Source organism: Physeter macrocephalus, chromosome 2 (assembly GCF_002837175.3).
Source record: "Physeter macrocephalus isolate SW-GA chromosome 2, ASM283717v5, whole genome shotgun sequence".
NCBI lineage: Eukaryota > Metazoa > Chordata > Mammalia > Artiodactyla > Physeteridae > Physeter > Physeter macrocephalus.
In genome coordinates, this window is record NC_041215.1 from 61,648,074 (window position 1) to 61,668,743 (window position 20,670).

The 20,670-nt window shown below is 33.6% G+C and overlaps 1 protein-coding gene across 1 annotated transcript in view; it reads left to right on the plus strand.

The window, feature by feature from the left end:
• Positions 1–18,591, plus strand: part of KCNJ3 (potassium inwardly rectifying channel subfamily J member 3) — a 162,703-nt gene extending 144,112 nt beyond the window's left edge. Inside the window, exon 3 of the mRNA XM_007130228.2 lies at positions 17,617–18,591. Coding sequence (XP_007130290.1) covers positions 17,617–18,203 — 587 coding nt within the window. The 3' untranslated portion in view covers positions 18,204–18,591. The remainder of the gene's footprint in view (positions 1–17,616) is intronic.
• Positions 18,592–20,670: the final 2,079 nt, after the last annotated feature.

A 20,670-nucleotide genomic window follows, 5' to 3' on the forward strand; every position in this document is an offset into this window, starting at 1 on the left:
AGTTTTGTTCTCTGATGTCACTATTAATGATTCTAATAATCAGATTCTGGAGAGGACAATATTTTTTCTGTAATTCAGATTTTAGAAAATATAAGCAGACTGTCAGAAGACTAATAGTCTGTTATATATACCATATCCATATTATATATATATATAATATTCTGTTATATATATAACAAAACATATATATATATATGCACACTAACATGTAATATGTTAGTACAGTCTAACAATATGTTAGATTCAAGAACACATTTTTGAGTGCATTTCTTACTCTATTAACCTTCATATGAAATAGATGACATGAGTTTGACATTTGCATTCTAGTTGTGTTAAAATTAAGTCCTAGAAGATTAAATGGCCAGAACAGAATGACTCCATTTTCAAAATTTCTACTACTTATCTGTTAGCATATGCACTTAAAAATTTTAAAGCATTCTTTTCACATGATCACCGGATGTGTAGGTTTCACTGACAAGAGCCACCCTCTCTTGGTTCAGTTAAAACAGAGCTATTCTATTCCAGCTTGAAGCACAAGGTTAGGACATAGGCTTCACTCCCAAGCTGCTCCCTTGAATGGTGCTGCCTCTAGCAGAGGTGGGAAATCTCTTATTACTCTCTCTTTTTGTCCATGTCTTTGGGTATGTAAAATCGTATATCCTTTCAAGATCAAGAACTTTTGCTCTATATTGCTAGATAGATAGATTTAGGGATAAAATATTTAGTTTGAATTTTTCAAACAAAAGACAGTGGAAAGTAGAATTTACTTAACCAATTCACGGTATTAAAAAATCCGTCATGCCAACTATGCTGTCTTAGATATAATAGATTTTATGTAATATCTAGGTCTAAAGTAATAAACTTTTAAAAACCCTCTATACCACCCACCATACCATCCTGGTTCTGTTATTTGCCTCCTTGCCCTAGTTGAAAGTAGCTGATGGGACCTCGGAAGAGGTATACCAAGGTTTAAAACACAAACATTATTTTAAGGTGGCAGTAAAGAGAGAGACAGATGGCTGTTCCCATCACATATTCTAATAACAACCAGAACTGTTAATTGAAATAAGAGGTAACTCAGAATGTAATTAAACCTATACTGAGAATGAAATTAATCTGGATGACGCAGACAAGATCACAGCTCTCTTCGTTTTAAAGCAAGGCTTTAGATTGTGTTCAAATTAGTTGGTCATTGAACTCACATTCCCATTTCACTTTTCTAGTGTTGAAATCATCTATAAATTGAATCATGTTATAAATGAAAATAGGTGAGGCTGGCACCTGTATAGGAAGTTGCGCCTGTACCTCAATTTTCCTCTTTGACATAAGTTAGTGTTTTAGATTATGTTTCCTATGGCCTGTCTAACTCAAATTATTCTGAGTTTCTTTAATTGTGCTATTCAGGCTAATAAGATTGTTCGCTTACTGTAAACATAATTCTTTGTCAGAGTTCTTAATAAAGTACATTTTTTCTTTGCCTATTTTGCTCTCGTATTCCTGGAAAAGAAGCAGTGAATCGTGGCTGTATTCCAACAAATTTCTATTGATTACAGGCAAGTTAATGGCTTCCATCAAAACTATATTTTAACATCACCAAATCACTGTAAGATTATTGATACCTGTTTGTTCAGAAAGGAGCCTTGGAAAAACAATTGCATTAAGATGCACTTCATGTATTTCAAACTCAATGTATTTAATCTGATTAGTTGGCTGAGACCCAGCTGGTGATTTGTCAGCAGATCAGGAGTAAAATAAAGAAGCTATAATTAATGAAATTAATGCTAGATATAGAAACTTGAGATTTGAGGAGACATTTCGGTCATAACATTTCCTTTGAGCTTAGCAGAATGGAGAGACAGTTTAGTTGGAAGTAATTGTTCTTAGTTTAATGGCACATGGTTAGATGAGGATGATTATCTTTCTCATGCTACTGGCTGCTAGGAGTCTAAGTTGGCAAGCATGATGGTACAAAACTGTCAGACAAATTTAATCAGAAAGTTCAGAAAATAAAAGGGTATGATTTAATTTACTATTTTTATCTTCACTTTCCTATGAGAAGTACAAGTAAAATTTCATGGTATGTCCATCCATCTTCGTCATTCTAACAATATGAAATTGTTGGTCTCCAGTCTTTCTCACCTTCTAAATCCAATCAGTTTTCAAGTCTTGTTAAATTTGCCTCCTAAATATCTTTTCAGTCTATCTCCACAGCCATTGTCTTTTAACACAGTTTCCCAACTGGTCTACTTGTTTTAGTCTTGCCCTGATCAGATATTTTCTCCACGGAGTAGTCAAGGTGATTTTTACAAAACGCTGTCAGACAGTGTCACAACCTCTAATAATACACATCAATTACCACCCACTGAGTGGAGCAATGCATTTTTTTCAAGTGATATGTACAAATTTCCCTCAATATAAAACACCAGATACTTCTTATCAGATAGAGGTTTTTCAGCCTTCCAAGGAAATGAAAGAGTTTAACCTTTCACTATAAAAATAATTTTGTATAATAAGATCTTGGTTCTTGAAAATTAATATTAAAATCTTGATAATAATAGTAGTACTAATAACAAATATCTATTGAGTTCTCCATGAAATCAAAGAATGGAAATTGTGAGGAAGAGGCCTCAGGCTAATTGCCAGATGCTGTGGAAGGCTGTTTTCTGCACTAGCTTTGGGCTGGGGAAACATGATGTCAGATGAAGAAAAGTGTTCAGTGGGCAATTTGTATGGATAAGATGTGTACTCGAGGTGAAATAGGGAATGCCTATAAAAGGTATGCATCTGTACTTTCCTTCCAAAGTTAATAAATATTAAGAACAGATAAATTATAGAACAATTGCACCAAAGTAATGGCAAATCTTTTTAATTGTGCATGCAGTCTATGTCACTGAGCCTTGCTTTGATTGCATGTTATAGCGCTTTGTGGGTGCAAATCTAGGCAGGGATGGATGCTTGCATGATTTGGGGGGGTCCTTCTAAAGAAAAAAGAATACAAAATTATGAAACCAAGTACATGAAAGTGAAAAGGACATGTGCTAGTGAAAGTCCTTGATGCTTAAGCTTCATAAGTATCATCTTAAATCCACCTCTGGCAGATTGAGGTTTTGAATGTTTACTTTCTGTTTCTCTTGAAAAATAGTCTATGTACATTTTCCTCTCTCTTATGGTGATAGGAACATTTCTTCATTAAGATCCTAGAATATTTTCATAACAGTCCTAGACTTAGAATGTATATGATAAATACTTTATAATCAGCTCTACTTCTTCCACTGTTTATTAGATATTATATGCACTTAAAGAATTCATGTCTGAAAGAAGATTAAGAAAAGAGTATGTATTGATTAAGGGAAGAAGTAGATTAAAAAAGCATGAGAACAGCCTAAAATAGCTAGGAGCTGTCAGTATCAGAGGGAATGGAGGAGCCCCTGTAGATGGTATAAGCAATAATGATGGTTTAAAATTACAGATGGGCAATTTTGTTTATATTTTTTAAAGAATGATTACATAACTATATCTTTGTTTGAGAAAACTTTGACATTAAACTTAGGTTTTGAAAATTAGCTTAGGCTACATAGAAGACATACCTATTTCTTGCATCCATTCATTTTGTGGAGATAAAATACAGGCACAGTAAGAGAGATGTGCCCACTTACACTTATGTGAATAGGCTAGGTATTGCCTAATGTGCTGAGCAGGGTGTTTAGAATATACAAATTTAAGAACAACAAAATAGGGTGTTTAATTATGTGATTTTTCATTCCACCCTTAAAAGTAATGTTTTAAACATTTTTAAAGTGTTTAAGACCCGTTTATGGATTATAATAATCAAAATTTAGAAATTGTTAAAGAAAACAGATTTGGTAGTACATCTTTGTCAATAGTTTTTTTTTTTTTTTCCCACCATATGCATCATGGTACCTAGGTTCATCTTTAAGGCATACTGAAATGGTTGAAATGTAGCATATAAGCATAGATAAGGGCTCCTGAGGTGTGAAAAAGTTAATTCCAAAAACAGAAGTAATCTGGCTTCATCACTTATAATCAATGTACCAACATTGACACATCCTTGTCAGCCTACGTCCATAGTTTACATTAGGGTTCACCTTTTGTGTTGTGCATTCTAAGTTTTGACAAATATATAAAGACATCATACAGAATAGTTTTACTGCCCTAAAAATCCCTGGTGTATCAGCTGTTCATCCCAAAATGCTGTATTGATTAATCTTTTCAATCTCTCCATCATTACCTTTTCTATAATGTCATATAGTTGGAATCATACAGTATGTAGCCTTTTCAGATTTGCTTATTTTCACTTAGTAATATGCATTTAAGGTTACTCCATGTCTTTTTGTGGCTTGATAGCTCATTTATTTTTATCACTGAATAGTATTCTTTGTGTAGGTACACACCAGTTTGTTTATCCATTTACCTACTGAAGGACATTTAGGTTGCTTCCAAGCCTTGGCAATTATGAATAAAGTTGCTATAAACATTTGTGTGCAGATTTTTTGTGGACATAAATTTTCAACTCATTTGGGTAAATACCAAAGAACTTGATTGCTGGATCGTATGGTAAGAGTGTGTTTAGTTTTGTAAGAAGCTACCAAACTGACTTCCAAAGTGTCTGTACGATTTTGCATTGCCATCAGCAGTGACTGAGACTTCCAGTCGCTCCACATCCTCACCAGCATTTGCTCTTGTCAGTGTTCCAGATTTTGGCCATTCTAATAGGTGTGTAGTGGTATCTCTTTGTTATTTTACTTTTCAGTTCCCTAACAGCATACAATGTGGAGTATCTTTTCATATGATTAATTGCCATCTGTATATCGTCTTTGATGAAGTGTTTATTCAGATCTTTTGCCACCCCCCCTTTTTTTAGGTGCAGGTTTATTAGCTGAAAATGAGATAGTAACTACTTCATAGGGATTTTGAAAATAAAATAATTCATTTAAATATTTTAGCATAGACTCGAGAATACATGTACATAAATTTTAGAGGATATTGTTATAGACTATCTACATTACATCATAATAACATGTCTGAAACAAAATTTACTGCCCACACCTCATCCCACCAATCAGCTTCCTTTCCCATTTTTTAAAATCAATAGCTCCAATAGTCTTCCTTTTGCTTTTGTTTAAAAGATTTCTATTATTCTTGACTCATCCCCTAAATGCAGACAAATTTATATCATTTTTCCTATGGAAGTTTTATTAGATAAAGACATAAATTAATGAATAAAAGTCTTAGAATAATTTTGGATACCTTTATGTAAATATCATACATATTTCATGTATTTCTCAGGTCAATCGAATGAAATATAACCTTGTTTAACTTCGAGAATGTTTATCAGGAAGAATAAAATTTACTTGAAATAAAATAACTGCATGACGTTATTTTCTAATCCTTGTTTTTGTTGTTCAAAAAGTGACGTATCTAAGGATGAACATCAGTAGCTGCAAGTCTATTAAAATAGGTAGAATATATAAGAAAGTAGTTTCTAATTATGACTGATACAAAAATTGATACCTGTGGGTACGTACAGTCACAAAATGAACCTCTTCTTTACCAATTATTAATTCTATCTTATGATTCCTAAGTGGGCCTCTGGCCAAAGAGCTTGAGTCTTAATATTCCAAGTGGATTAATTCACTTGCCTTCTCTCCTTTCTCTTTCCCTTCCTTATTTAGACCTTGGTTATTATGTCCTAATTTAGACCCTTGTAATATTAACAAGTCTTTGAATATTAGACAGTTTTATGTATTATATATCTTAGCATCTTTTATATGATAGAAATAATTCCGTTCATAAATGTCAAAACTTTCTGCAAACATATATATGATAAAATTTCCCCACAAGGTCACCAGGCCATTTGAGAATTTTGCCTCCAGATCTTGGATACCTTAACAGAATGCTGTAGACAGACCATTTTTTACTTAAAACCTGGGAAAAAAGTCTAGGCTGTCTTAGGAATTGAACTATATGTTAGCATAAACTTACAGAGTTTTGTTATCACTTCCTTTCTGAAATGTCAATTTTAAGGAAGTTACTATTTGCATTTCATATGCTATTTTCCTCAGCATTTTTATATCTTTGACTTTTTACTTTAAGTGATTTTATTTTGTTTAATTCAAATAATTTAAAGTACTGTCCAAGGAGATGAGAAACGCTGTAGTTTAGGGAAACATTTTTTGTTTGTTTTCATTTTTATTGGAGCATATTTGCTTTACAATGTTGTGTTAGTTTCTACCATACAGTAAAGTGAATCAGTTATATGTATACATATATCCACTGTCTTTTAAATTTCCTTCCCATTTAGGTCACAACAGATCACTGAGTAGAGTTCCCTGTGCTAAACAGTAGGTTCTCATTAGTTATCTATTTTATACATAGTAGTATATATATGTTAATCCTAATCTCCCAATTCATCCTCCCCTGCTACTTCCCCAACTGGTATCCATATGTTTGTTCTCTATATCTGTGACTCTATTTCTGCTTTGCCAGTAAATTCAGCTGTACCATTTTTCTAGATTCTACTTATAAGCGATATTATACGATATTTGTTTTTCTCTTTCTGACTTACTTCATGCCGTATGACAGTCTCTAGGTCCATCCATGTCTCACAAATGAGAAACTACTTTGTTCCTTTCTATGGCTGAGTAATATGCCATTGTATATATGTACCACATCTTCTTTATCCATTCCTCTGTCGATGGACATTTAGGTTGCTTCCATGTGCTAGGTGTTGTAAACAGTGCTGCAGTGAACATCGGGGTCCATGAATCTTTTTGAATTTTGGTTTTCTCCAGATGTATGGCTAGGAGAGGGATTGCTGGGTCATATGATAGCTCTATTTTTAGTTTTTTGAGGAACCTCCATACTCTTCTCCATAGTGGCTGTACCAATTTACATTCCCAACAACAGTGCAAGAGGGTTCCCTTTTCTCCACACCCTCTCCAGCATTTGTTTGTAGATTTTGTGATGATGACCATTCTGACCTGTGTGATGTGATATCTCATTGTTTTGAAACTTTTAATATTTTGACTTTGAAATACCTGTTTATGTCATGGCAGAAAAATGAATTCTTTCAGAAGACTTGTACATACATGTTCAAACTAGTCATTTTCCTTTAAAATACATGTGCTAAAATATCATATATTTTGTGATTATTACTGTGATGTGGCATTTTTCATACGTAAAATAAAAGCCACTCAGTAAGAGTTCCCATAAAATTATAGGGACTTTATTTTTCATTTAGTCTTTGTAAATAATGTAACAGCAAAATTACAAGCAAAATTCTCTGACCTTTTACTGCAAAGCATAGAACCAGAACAACTGCTGAATTGCAAATATTTATTCAGGCTTTGTTCAAAGCCTGCAAGCAGACAAAATGTATTTGAATTTCTGCCAAAGAAGATGTTTAAAAAATAGCTATAATTCGTGATTGAAAAAGATATAGCAACCTATATAAAAAGTCAGTCTCATGAATTAAGGGGAAAATAAGTTTTCAATTGTCAGGTAAAAATGGATTTGCTCCATTTTCTAAGGTGATCAGTTATAGTTGCATAAGGGATAGATTCCTCAGAACTTTAGATTTAACCAGAGGTCAGGTATTCAAGTGTATCAAAATATTCAAGTAATTTAATTATCGTATGGTTTAACGGTTAAATGCAGATAAATCTAACTTCTAGTAAATATATCTGGTTGTACATCTGTCAGTGTATAATTTCACAAAAAGTGTAAGGAGAAAACAGTGGTTTCAGTGGATAACAGACTGATTATCACTGAGTGTGATTTATTATTAGCAAGCGTGTCTTGCTTCTTTGTGCAAGAATCATTCATATTCTATATAGTGATTATATATATTTTAATATTCTTCCCTCCCTACTTTACTAATCAAAATAAGAAGCTCTTAGTATAGATGTTTCAAAGTCAATTTTTGAGTTCATGTGTTGAACTAATTAATAGATCATCACCTTAAAAGCAAAGAAAATAATCAAGATTGACATATTACATATATCTATTTCATTAATAATTATATCCCTTCTTTTTTTGCTGGTGACAATCTCTACTGGTGGTGAATAAATTACTAATGGGTATGGGAGCTCTGATTCATTCAAAAAGTTGACTTTTCCTGCACTGCCATTTTAACCTTCCCATTTTTCCTCTTCCTTCATTCCTTCTATTGTCTCTCCCCAAGAAAGCATTGAGCATCTAATACCTGGCACAATGTTGGATACTAGCGATGCCAAGGTAGATAAGAATTCTCCTAAGAAGCTTATTCTAATGTGATATTTGTATGTAACTGTAATGAATGAACAAACAGGAACTGTATCCTAAATTCAAGTACAACTGGTTGTGCCCTTACACAACTGGATGTGTGCACAAGTCTTTCCCCACCCCAGAATGTGTTTTTCTCACATAGTGGTTGTGGACTATGTGGTAAACTACTACTCATTTTTCAAGACTAAGTTTAAACATGGAGATTGAGAGGTTTGGTTGATCCTTCAGTCCATTGCCATAGCACCTGGTAATTCAGCACCTAGAAGAGTGCCTGGCAGAAAGGAGATGTTTAACATTTAATAAATATTAAGTATTATCACTGATTGAAGTCAATTATGTATGTCATTGAGATATTTACAACACCTAGTAGTCAGGGAATATTGATGTGTGTGCCTGTGCGTACGTGCATGACAATAAGACACATTTAAAAGACAATAAATTAAAATAGAAAAATAGGGAAAGACTTCATAGAATTAATAACACTTGATCTGAGCTTTGAATATGAGGAATTATGTCAATAGGTAGAGAGATGGAAGAGGACATTTTAAGCAGTTGAAATAGCATAAACCAAGTAATATATATGGAAAACCGTACTTACTAATAGGAAAGTCATCCATTTAAGAAAATTGGAGCAGAATAGCATAGAGGTTAAAAAAACTGGCTCTGGATTTACCATCCTTTGTCATGTGACATTGGAGAAGCTATTTCCCACTCCTGATACCTCAGTATCATTGTCTGTCATATGAAAAAAGAATAGTACACACTTCATAGAGTGGTGGGGAGAATTATATGATAATACATATAGAAAACACTTAGGATCTGGCATATATATTTTACTATGTGTTGTAGTTATTGTTGTTAAGGTTTTTAAAGAGCTAAAACTATAGTGGTAACTTAGAGCTAGATTCTGAAGGAACTAGGAAGACATGCTAGTAACTATGGGGTTTGTTTTTTATTTCTTGATTAAATTTTATTTATTTAGTTTAAATATCACATATTCAAAAGTTACTAAGCCCCACCACCTAATGTCATCACATTAGGGTTTAGGGTGAAAATTCAACCTATGAATTTTAAGGGAACACAAACAATTCAGTCCCATACATTATAGAAAGTGGTTCTGAGTGACATTTTACAGCAAAGTTTTAGGAATATCTTTTAAATGGATTAATCTAAGCATTTAATTGCTGTAATTTGTGTGCAATATTTTTTAAAAGTTGACAAGTGGTATTGCTTCAGATAATATATCAAAAGTTTTTCTTCCCAATGACTAGAGATAATGTTCACCAAAATGATTAAATTCCAGCGTCATGGAAAGATGTTCTGTTTTCTTTTAAGCTAGAAATTTATTACATTTTCCCTTTGAAAAATATCTTTTATGATGTCAGTCTCATAATACAGGGTATTTCCCAACAGTAATTAGGTTACATTATACCTATACCATTAACATGCTTTGGAAGCTAAAAATCATATCTTAACAGGAGAAAACAATAGCATGAATGGATTTCGGTAGCTTTTTTTTGTTTCTGTAATTGTCAGTGCAAGAAAGTATATTTTAATAGGTACCATGAAGGAAGAGAGGAAAAGATGAGCAAGAATGGAACACTTCTACAGTTAGGGTAAGGGAGTTATAATCATTTGAAAGTGTACTGGGTAAATTCTGCAATGCTTCTGTATGAAGTGAGAGTGGAGAGCTGAAGATAGTGCCTTGTCAACAAAGTAGAGAAGTTAATTGTATTTTGAGGGAAATAGTTGCTACTGTAAAGTTAGCCACACTTGTGCAGGGCAGGCCAGGTTGACAGTGCTAGACTTGACTCAGTTCGTTATGTGTGTAATATAGGCCTTTCCTCATACTCCAGATAAATATAGACAACATGGTCTCTATATCAAGTTAATAGAAACTAACAAGATGAAAATTATTTCATTTGCCTTGATTTGATTCTAAGAAAGAAAGTGATCACTAAAGAATTGAAATATATCTAAAATGACCTTTTAACTAGTTGGAACCCCAATAATAATAATAATTGATAATAGCTACCAATTATTGAACCTTTATTATTTTCAGATATATAGTAGACCCATTAAGTAGGTATTATTTATAATCATGATAGCCTTATAAATATGTTATTATCCTTTATTACTATTGATATTTTTTAGTAAACAAAGTTCAGATCTTTGAAATAATATGCCTAAGGTCTTACTAATGATGTATGGTTAAAACAGCAACAATCTCATTTATATTCAAAACCCATGTTCTTTTGCTTAATTTTACCTTAGTTCTCTTAAATATATTTTCAGCAGTATGATAATGAATTCCCTGTCATATTGTCCATCTGCCATTGACCCTTAGCACCTGCACTTATATTCCTTTCTGGGAATCTAACATTTTGTTCTGTTGGTCATGGTTAAAAGTCTATTTTCTTTTCTTTTGTTCTTCTGGGAACTTAGAAACCTGAAGTAGTACATTGGAAACATTTATTGCTAAATTTCTCATTGACACTTTATTTTCTAACAAATATAATTGGCTTTTTCTTCTTGCTTTTATTTTTATTTTTTTTAGATTTCTTTGACCTAGCTTAGGGAATAATAGCAAACTGATGTCTGAGAACACATTGTAAGACCAAATGCTTGTAAATAATAGAGGATAATATTGGGTTGAATGTATGCCAGAAACTTCTACTCCTCACTAAAAGTCTGTCTGAGCAAAATATGTTGAACTTTAAAAGTGAAGCCATTTCTTTGAAAACTGCAGTTTCTGGTAGCCATTTATGTATTCTTAGTTAGCTTTTCAACCAATATCCCAGAAGAGCCTGATGCCAGGACCTTAGTATTATTGAACAGCAGTGTACATGGGGTCTTTGTATTTTGTAAACAAGATAAAAAAGTCCCAAACATCATGTGCTTCCTCAGAAAGTTTATAGTTTAAATTTGGGTTCAGCTCAGTGCAACACAATAGAGAGCATGCAGAGAATGCCAAGTGAGCCTTACAGTTATTACATCTAGGGGGATGGGTGAAATTTTGGAAGTGCTTTAGGGAAGACACAGCTACAGATCTTATTCAATAATCCTCAGAGCAGTGCATAGGGTGGACTAGGAAATTACTTTGTGATATAGCACATGCTATGCATGTTAAGCTATTAGTCAATTCAGTTATAAAAACCACTGCCAATTTAAAGGAAAAAAATAGACAAAGGGGACAGATTTAAGATATTATTACTTGGCTGAATATTTCAGTTGTGCGTACATATGTGTATAAATGAAATTTGTAGTTATGTAGCCTGTATTTAGGGACTTATGGATGAAAATGACTAATTTTTATTGTACAAGCGATGTATATATATGTATATATATATAAATTACATATGTAAGTTACATATATAACTTAATTATATATATATCCATTAAATAATTTCACTTAATTCTCAGAATATTCAGGTGAAATCAGTAGGGGGGGGCCTTAATTTTACAGATTATGAAATTGAGGATTAAGAGACTTGGTAGTGGGCTTCCCTGGTGGCGCAGTGGTTGAGAGTCCGCCGGCCGAAGCAGGGGACACAGGTTCGTGCCCTGGTCCAGGGAGATCCCACATGCCGCGGAGCGGCTGGGCCCGCGAGCCATGGACGCTGAGCCTGCGAGTCCGGAGCCCGTGCTCCGCAACGGGGGAGGCCACGACAGTGAGAGGCCCGCGTACCGCAAAAAAAAAAAAAAAAAAAAAAAAAAAAAAAAAAGATTTGGTAGTTTTTTTAAAGATCATGTATTAATTAGTGGTGGAGCTGGGGTTCACATGCCTTCCTCAAATGGTTGTGAAGATTCCAAAAAGTGCTTAGAAAGATAGTTGGCACATAGTAAGCCCTATAGCGATGTTACCTATTATTATTATTATGACATGGCTCGTTTGAAGGAGGTTTGCTTTTATTTTCCTTTTTGTTTAGTGCACACATGATAAAGCGCAGCTACAGCCACCATGTTATTGGAGAACTTCCCCCCCCACACCCCCCACCCCCTCAGCAACTTCCATACTGAGTAAGCTTTAGATAAATCCTCTGCTGTGCAGAAGTTATCGATTGCTTGGTATTTTCTGTGTCGCAGCATCCAGACATTCCCCTTGACCTGTGGTTATACTGCATTTAACCATCTTGTACTCATCTCATGCAGGTGACATATGCACCATCTCTGATCAGAAGAAACAATAGAAAACAACTGAGTTAGAGGTATTCTGAAAGTTTAATTAAGGACTTGTCAAAATAACAACTCAGTTTGCCATTTTCACTCAAAAAGCTTTCAGACTTCTTATTTGAATGAACGTTCAATTTAGTTAGGGAGATGAACTTAACGATGTAAAGGCAGAATCAGGAAAGAGAAAAGTCAAAAATAAAGAGATTAGACTACATTGCCTCTATCATTTTAAATTGAAACACTACTTTGGAATAAATTAAACAACAACATATAGTTTCTTTGTCCACGAATCAAGGCACAGGATAAGTCATTTTTTCACAAAATGTTTTTCATCTAAGGATTCAAAAGTCCCAGCTATTTCCAGTTAAAGCAGCATCTGTTGCTTTGCCAGTTTCCACAGAGATGAGCTCGTGTTGATTTTCATCACATTTGTTCAAGCCTGGAATCTGGTTAAAACATGCAAACAGTCACATTGACAGTTAAGAGGTGCAATCATATAGTATCTTTTTACCTGCATTTATTTTGATTCAAATGGCATTTGAAATTATGAATCTAAGCATGGATTATACGACAGTGAGAGGCCCGCGTACCGCAAAAAAAAAAAAAAAAAAAAAAAAAAAAAAAAAAGATTTGGTAGTTTTTTTAAAGATCATGTATTAATTAGTGGTGGAGCTGGGGTTCACATGCCTTCCTCAAATGGTTGTGAAGATTCCAAAAAGTGCTTAGAAAGATAGTTGGCACATAGTAAGCCCTATAGCGATGTTACCTATTATTATTATTATGACATGGCTCGTTTGAAGGAGGTTTGCTTTTATTTTCCTTTTTGTTTAGTGCACACATGATAAAGCGCAGCTACAGCCACCATGTTATTGGAGAACTTCCCCCCCCACACCCCCCACCCCCTCAGCAACTTCCATACTGAGTAAGCTTTAGATAAATCCTCTGCTGTGCAGAAGTTATCGATTGCTTGGTATTTTCTGTGTCGCAGCATCCAGACATTCCCCTTGACCTGTGGTTATACTGCATTTAACCATCTTGTACTCATCTCATGCAGGTGACATATGCACCATCTCTGATCAGAAGAAACAATAGAAAACAACTGAGTTAGAGGTATTCTGAAAGTTTAATTAAGGACTTGTCAAAATAACAACTCAGTTTGCCATTTTCACTCAAAAAGCTTTCAGACTTCTTATTTGAATGAACGTTCAATTTAGTTAGGGAGATGAACTTAACGATGTAAAGGCAGAATCAGGAAAGAGAAAAGTCAAAAATAAAGAGATTAGACTACATTGCCTCTATCATTTTAAATTGAAACACTACTTTGGAATAAATTAAACAACAACATATAGTTTCTTTGTCCACGAATCAAGGCACAGGATAAGTCATTTTTTCACAAAATGTTTTTCATCTAAGGATTCAAAAGTCCCAGCTATTTCCAGTTAAAGCAGCATCTGTTGCTTTGCCAGTTTCCACAGAGATGAGCTCGTGTTGATTTTCATCACATTTGTTCAAGCCTGGAATCTGGTTAAAACATGCAAACAGTCACATTGACAGTTAAGAGGTGCAATCATATAGTATCTTTTTACCTGCATTTATTTTGATTCAAATGGCATTTGAAATTATGAATCTAAGCATGGATTATTTTTAAATAATTTGACTTAGAGTAAGTAGTATCATAAGATAAAGTATTCTAGAAGGAAGAATACTGTGATATATTCATGTTGTTAGAAAACAATTATATTTACTTTAAATCTTCTCAATTGAAATCTGTATTCTATATTTTCAACACCATTTTGGGTGTTACTTTTTGGGGATAACTTGTAAAAAGAAGTAGTTTCTCAATTACATCTTATTTTAGCACATTGTCTAAACTGTAGATTGACCATCATAGAGATTTTCCTGTTATCCAATTAATAATGCTCCCATATCATTATCCATATGTTGATTGCACATTAAAATTCTGAGGTGAAACCAGATTTTTAAACGATGATGTTGTTGAATTGGAAATGTCTGATATTTGTGTACCTACTTTTAATGAAAGTGTAAAAGGAACAGTAGAAGAACAAACAAAGGTTAAAGTGCTGGCAAATGTTCTTCATTACCAAAGTATTATAGCGGACTGTAGTCACTCACCTTGCCAAGGCCTTTTTAATACACCCCAAGTTTCCATACTTAGTCTTCCCAGCTATTCTAGATAATTAGGTGGAAAATGTTGAGAAACCCTAAAAATTGAGAAGATGAGTAATGTATCTTCTTCTGTAGTTTTGAAATATTTTGAATGTTTAGTTGACCATTTCAAAAGAAAATTGCTATGTGATACCTAGCAATTTTTAAGTTTAATAATCTATATTACTAATAGGGGAAAAATTACTAATATGTCAAAATTCTCCAGTTATATGAATGCATTATCACTAATTTCCAGGAAAAACAGGAAATGCAAATGATCACCCACAGAATGATAAAAAGAAAAGCAGTTATGATGGAGCATTGCCTGATACCAAACACTGTTCTGTACGCTTCACTTATCTCAAACTCTCAACAGCTTTATAAGAGGATATTGTTATCCTTACTATGTAGAAGAGTAAACTGAGGCTCAGAGAGCTTTAAGTGATTTTTACAAGCTGTTTAGTAGTGTAATAGGAAGTCTAATTTATATACTTTTCAATTATATAAAAATGTTGCCTCACCAGTATTAGTTTGCTATGAAAGGAAGTAAAGTCAATTTCATATAGTAGAATAAAATCCCTACCTTCCTTTTCAGTCAGAATTATCCACTGACATTTTAGTAATAATGCTTACAGGTATTTTTACATGAACAAACATTTGAAATACCTGTTTCCATTGTAGATGTCATAGTACCTTAATTATCAATATCCTGTTTCCTCAAAGTAAAAATTTTACAAGATTTTATTTCCCCCATTTTTTTTCCTCCATTTAAGGTTCTCTCGTTCTTCTCTATGACTTCTGATAACTACATATGAAACAACTCAGGGTAGGCATTGGGGATCAGTAACACAGTACATTATAATGATAAATAATGGGGACAGAATTTTCATTTTTAATTTCATAGTCCTTTCCTAATGTAAAGAAAAAAGTCACTAAATATGGGCAAAGAATGTGATAGAATCAAATTTTGTTTCAATATGTAATCTATTGTTGTTAGAAATAATTGAACAAAGTTCATAATCTTAATTTACTTCAGCTCTTAATATATACATGCATTTACAGTGATCCTTTTTCATAAATTTATTTAAATTAATGCCCTGAACTGGCAAGCATACATAAAGAATTCATGAGAGTGATTGCTCTTGGAGAGAAATTAAAGGGTACTTCTTCAATTAAACAATAAAGGGTACTTACTCATTTTATTGTTTCATATACTAATGGATAAAAACATCAATATTTGTTCTTTATTCCAGGTAGTTTGCTTAATATTTAAACATTTCAAAATAAAACCAAGTAAATATATTGGGAAATATACTTTTTATCTTCTCTAAATAAGTGATGTTCTATCATTTTTTCTCATGAAATATTTAGTCAGAAACTAGAAATCTGTTTGAAAATACAGAATGATACTTACTGTGTGCATGTCTATAAAATGTACAAATCACTTTTTAGTCTAATTTTTTTATCTTCACATATAAATATTTCTGGGTGCTACTCCTGATATGATAATGATTATGGAGACTAGTATTGGGTCGCTGTCAGATTTCCACCATGACAGTGAGATTGATAAGTTGTTTAGAATCAGGTTCCCAACTAAAATAATGGAGACATCATGGCAAAGTAAAAACAACAACAAAAACAGAAGTTAGAATAATACCAACTTTTCTCTACAACTTCCTAGACCTGTGTGCCAGGGAGGGCAAGAGATTTAAACTCTCTGAGCATTATATTCTTTATCTTTAAAATAGACATAAAAATATTTTCTTATCAAGATGATATTGATGATTAGAAATAATATGGAGAGAGAGCACCTAACATAGTGCCTGAGATGGGCATTTATTTTCTACATAAATTTCTTTAAAAGCTGTCTGGAAAAAGACAATATATATGTCATAACAACTGATTCCCTGGTAATATAGAACTGATAACAATTATAAGGTAAGATTTTGGAAGGATTCAATTTATCTTCAATTTGGTTTTTGAATTATGCAGTTTATTTCTAATTCTAAGTATTACATGTGTGATTGCTAGTCAGAGGAAAAAATACAGAATATCTCTTTATCCAAACTATACCAGGCTTAAACACAGTAGAAATTATTTATAAAGTGACAAAGGGAGAATAGAAATGAAAGTAGAAAGACTGTCATTACTTGTTTAAATTATACTTAACTATTGGAAAGATGCATTTTTTAAATTCATCTATTATTTTACACTTTAAAAGCCTTTAATAGAGGTCTGATAGTAAAGGTAGAGGACAGTAATGACTTTTTGCAACTTATAGAAAATTGTACCTTTTGACTAATATAAAACTGAAATGTAATATATGGCTTTAATTTATTCATATATTTCCAGTCTTCACAAGGGAATATTCAGAGGTTGACTGATTTAAGAGTAACTTAGTCTTAACATATGATTAATGAGAACAGAACTGAGTTAATCAGAGTAGCATAAGGTAAATGATATCCAAGCAACATAATATATAAATAACAGCATTTCACATCTTATATCCAGCATCCAGTTTCAGAAATTTGTATAGCAGGAATAGAACTTGCAACATCACAGTGGTCCAGATTACTGATGTTAGCATAAGGATTTCTGAAACTTGAACAAAAGTTCATTCTGGCCCTTAAGGTCCAGAAGAAGGGAGTCTCTACAATGACTTTACATTATACAACATAGAAATATTTTCAACTTTTATTCATTTAACAAATACTTGGGATGGTTATCTTTGCTTTCATTTATAAAAGCCAACTATTTTTTAGACATTATATGTCTCGTTTTACATTTCTGTACGTGTAATTTTATTTCATGCTCACAGAAGTCCTGTAAGACAGGTGTTGCTTTTTATATTTTACTCTACAGAAGAGGAAGGTGATACACAGTTAAGTATCCTTCTTAAGTTAACAAGCAAAATGAATTCCTTAGTTCAAAATGCCTTAACATGTGCTTCTACTATGCGTAATTTATCAAGGACTTCCTTTTTACTTTCAGGGATGACTTGTCAAGCTCGAACATCATACACTGAAGATGAAGTTCTTTGGGGCCACCGTTTTTTCCCTGTAATTTCCTTAGAAGAAGGATTCTTTAAAGTTGATTACTCCCAGTTCCATGCAACATTTGAAGTCCCCACACCACCTTACAGTGTGAAAGAACAGGAGGAAATGCTTCTTATGTCGTCCCCTTTAATAGCACCAGCCATAACTAACAGCAAAGAAAGACATAATTCTGTGGAATGCTTAGATGGACTAGATGACATTAGTACCAAACTTCCATCTAAGCTGCAGAAAATTACTGGAAGAGAAGACTTTCCCAAAAAACTCTTGAGAATGAGTTCTACAACTTCTGAAAAAGCCTACAGCTTGGGCGATTTGCCCATGAAACTTCAACGAATAAGTTCAGTACCTGGCAACTCAGAAGAAAAACTGGTATCTAAAACCACCAAAATGTTGTCTGATCCCATGAGCCAGTCGGTGGCTGATTTGCCACCAAAGCTTCAAAAGATGGCTGGAGGAGCAGCCAGGATGGAAGGGAATCTTCCTGCAAAACTAAGAAAAATGAACTCTGATAGATTCACATAACAAAACACCCCTTCAGGCATTATTTACTGTTTGATTTGGTAATAGTCCAATATTTGGCTGATGAGGTAATCCTCTCTAAGGAATCTGAAAGGTACATTTTTCCCCCAGTCATATATACATATTTGAGAACCCTTCCTTTTCAAATATTGCTTATGTGCAAAAGAAAAAGTTGTAAAGGGAGGACATCAGAAGGAAGTTCTTATTAACGGGCATGTATTATCACATCAAGCATGCAATAATGTGCAAATTTTACATTTAGTTTTATGGCATGATTTATATATGGTATATTTATATTGTATATTATGGAAAATGTATATATATATATTTAAAGGGGTAGTACCCTGCACAACATTTCTAACATACGTATTAAGCCAAACATGAATTGATAGCTTTCAGGGTGATAAAACTATATATATATATATGTGTGTGTGTGTACACATAGTTTTATATATACACACACATATATGTACATATATATACATACACACGTACATACATATATCTGATAAAATTGTGATGTTTTGTTCAAAGTTGTAGTTCTTGTGCATGTTTACTTTATTAGGCTAGGAAGGCTTCTGGCATTAATTATTAATACCAAATATTTTAGCCTTAAATTATTTGTCATTTTAAAATCTGATTTAATGTTTTCTGCTGTTTAAGGTCCTGGAAGGTTTTCAATTGTTCTTTATATGAGGGAGTCACACAAGTCTGTGCTACTTATGGCCCTGCAAAAATATAACCATTATATGTTTAACTTGTAAATTTTGAAGCATACTAATACGCTGACAATTTCTTATGATTTTTAAAAGTTGCTAGTACTGGGGAAAAATAAATATTGCCATTTTGAGAGTTGGTCCTTTCCTGGACTGATTAAAGTCTGGAAATCTCTTTTACATATGATCTAATACAAATATGAGCTCTGAACAAATGTTGAATCACTGTAATAGTCAGTAGCGAAGTTATATTGAATATATTGGAATCTGTGTGAAATTACATAATTAATGGTCCCTGTTTCAAACTGAGTCAATTGGTAACATTTTCACTCTTTTTCTCAAACTTTTGTCATTTTAAAAACCAGTAATTTGTCTTTGAGGAGATAAAACAATACAATGAAACAGATGATAGGTATTTATGTGTAAAATATGTATGTCTCATTGAGTCTCTCTTTATGCCATTCTCCTGTTTGTGGCACTTGTTATAGCAGGACAGACTCTTTTCCTCACCTGGGGAACCTATTTCATCCCTTGCCTGTCACTCAATTCAGAAGGAATGTTTTGTATATACCTGAGAGAATTTAAAATCAGATAACTTGAAGATATTTTACCCATGTGAGTTTTTTGTTTTGTTTTGTTTTGTTTTGTTTCGGTAAACACTCAATTTATTGGTGTCTTGGATCTCTGGCCCACCAAAATAATTTTAGCAGTACTATTTTTTGAACCCAAAGGTTGGATATTTATGACTCAGTAGGAATCAAAACTATTCCTCAGAAGAACACATGAAAAATAAAGATTTGTAATGCAGATTTTTTTTTTTTTTTTTTTTTTCCGGTATGCGGGCCTCTCACCGTTGTGGCCTCTCCCGTTGCGGAGCACAGGCTCCGGACGCACAGGCCCAGCGGCCATGGCTCACGGGCCTAGCCGCTCCGCGGCATGTGGGATCTTCCCGGACCGGGTCACGAACCCGTGTCCCCTGCATCGGCAGGCGGATTCTCAACCACTGCGCCACAAGGGAAGCCCTGGAATGCAGAGATTTTAATGAAAATTTACAAGTGCTCCTTATCAGAATATCATGGATTTTCCTATAAAACTTTTTGGGGCATTGCAATCTAAGTCTGTCCAGAATTAATCTATTTCTCCTTATAAATTGTAAATCCTTAATAGCTGGTTTGGGCTCCCACCATTTCCCATTGTTTTTAGCAATCCTGTGATGATTTTCGTATTGGAAAATTATTACATCAACAATTCTATCATTGACTACAATAATACCTTATGGCTACCTCTGTATCAATCAAATTCTGCAGGTGCAAACATATACCAGGGAATTGTTACTGGCAAAATGATCAACCTTGAGCATCCAACCACTGTGAATAGAGCTGGTCACCCTAACCCTTACCCCCAAACTTTTTAATTTGCTGGATATAGGAAATGAAATAGTAGCAGAGAGAGAAGGGGACCCAGGGGCCACAGTATATTTATTATCAGTGGAAGAGACTGCACAGATCATTTAGTCCAACCACTTAAAACTAAACAGAGCCATAATTTAATTTAGAGAGTCATTTTAATTTGTTTTTGGCACCAAGAGGAATATGAGACCAAAAATAAACTCTCCAAATATATTCATTCATTCATTCAGCAAAATTTTTGCATGTCTTTAATGTTCTAGGCATTTTTAGCTCCTGTAGATTTGGATATGACTAAGTCAGAGGAGGTCACTGCCCATTCAAACACTGCATATCAGTAGGAGGGGG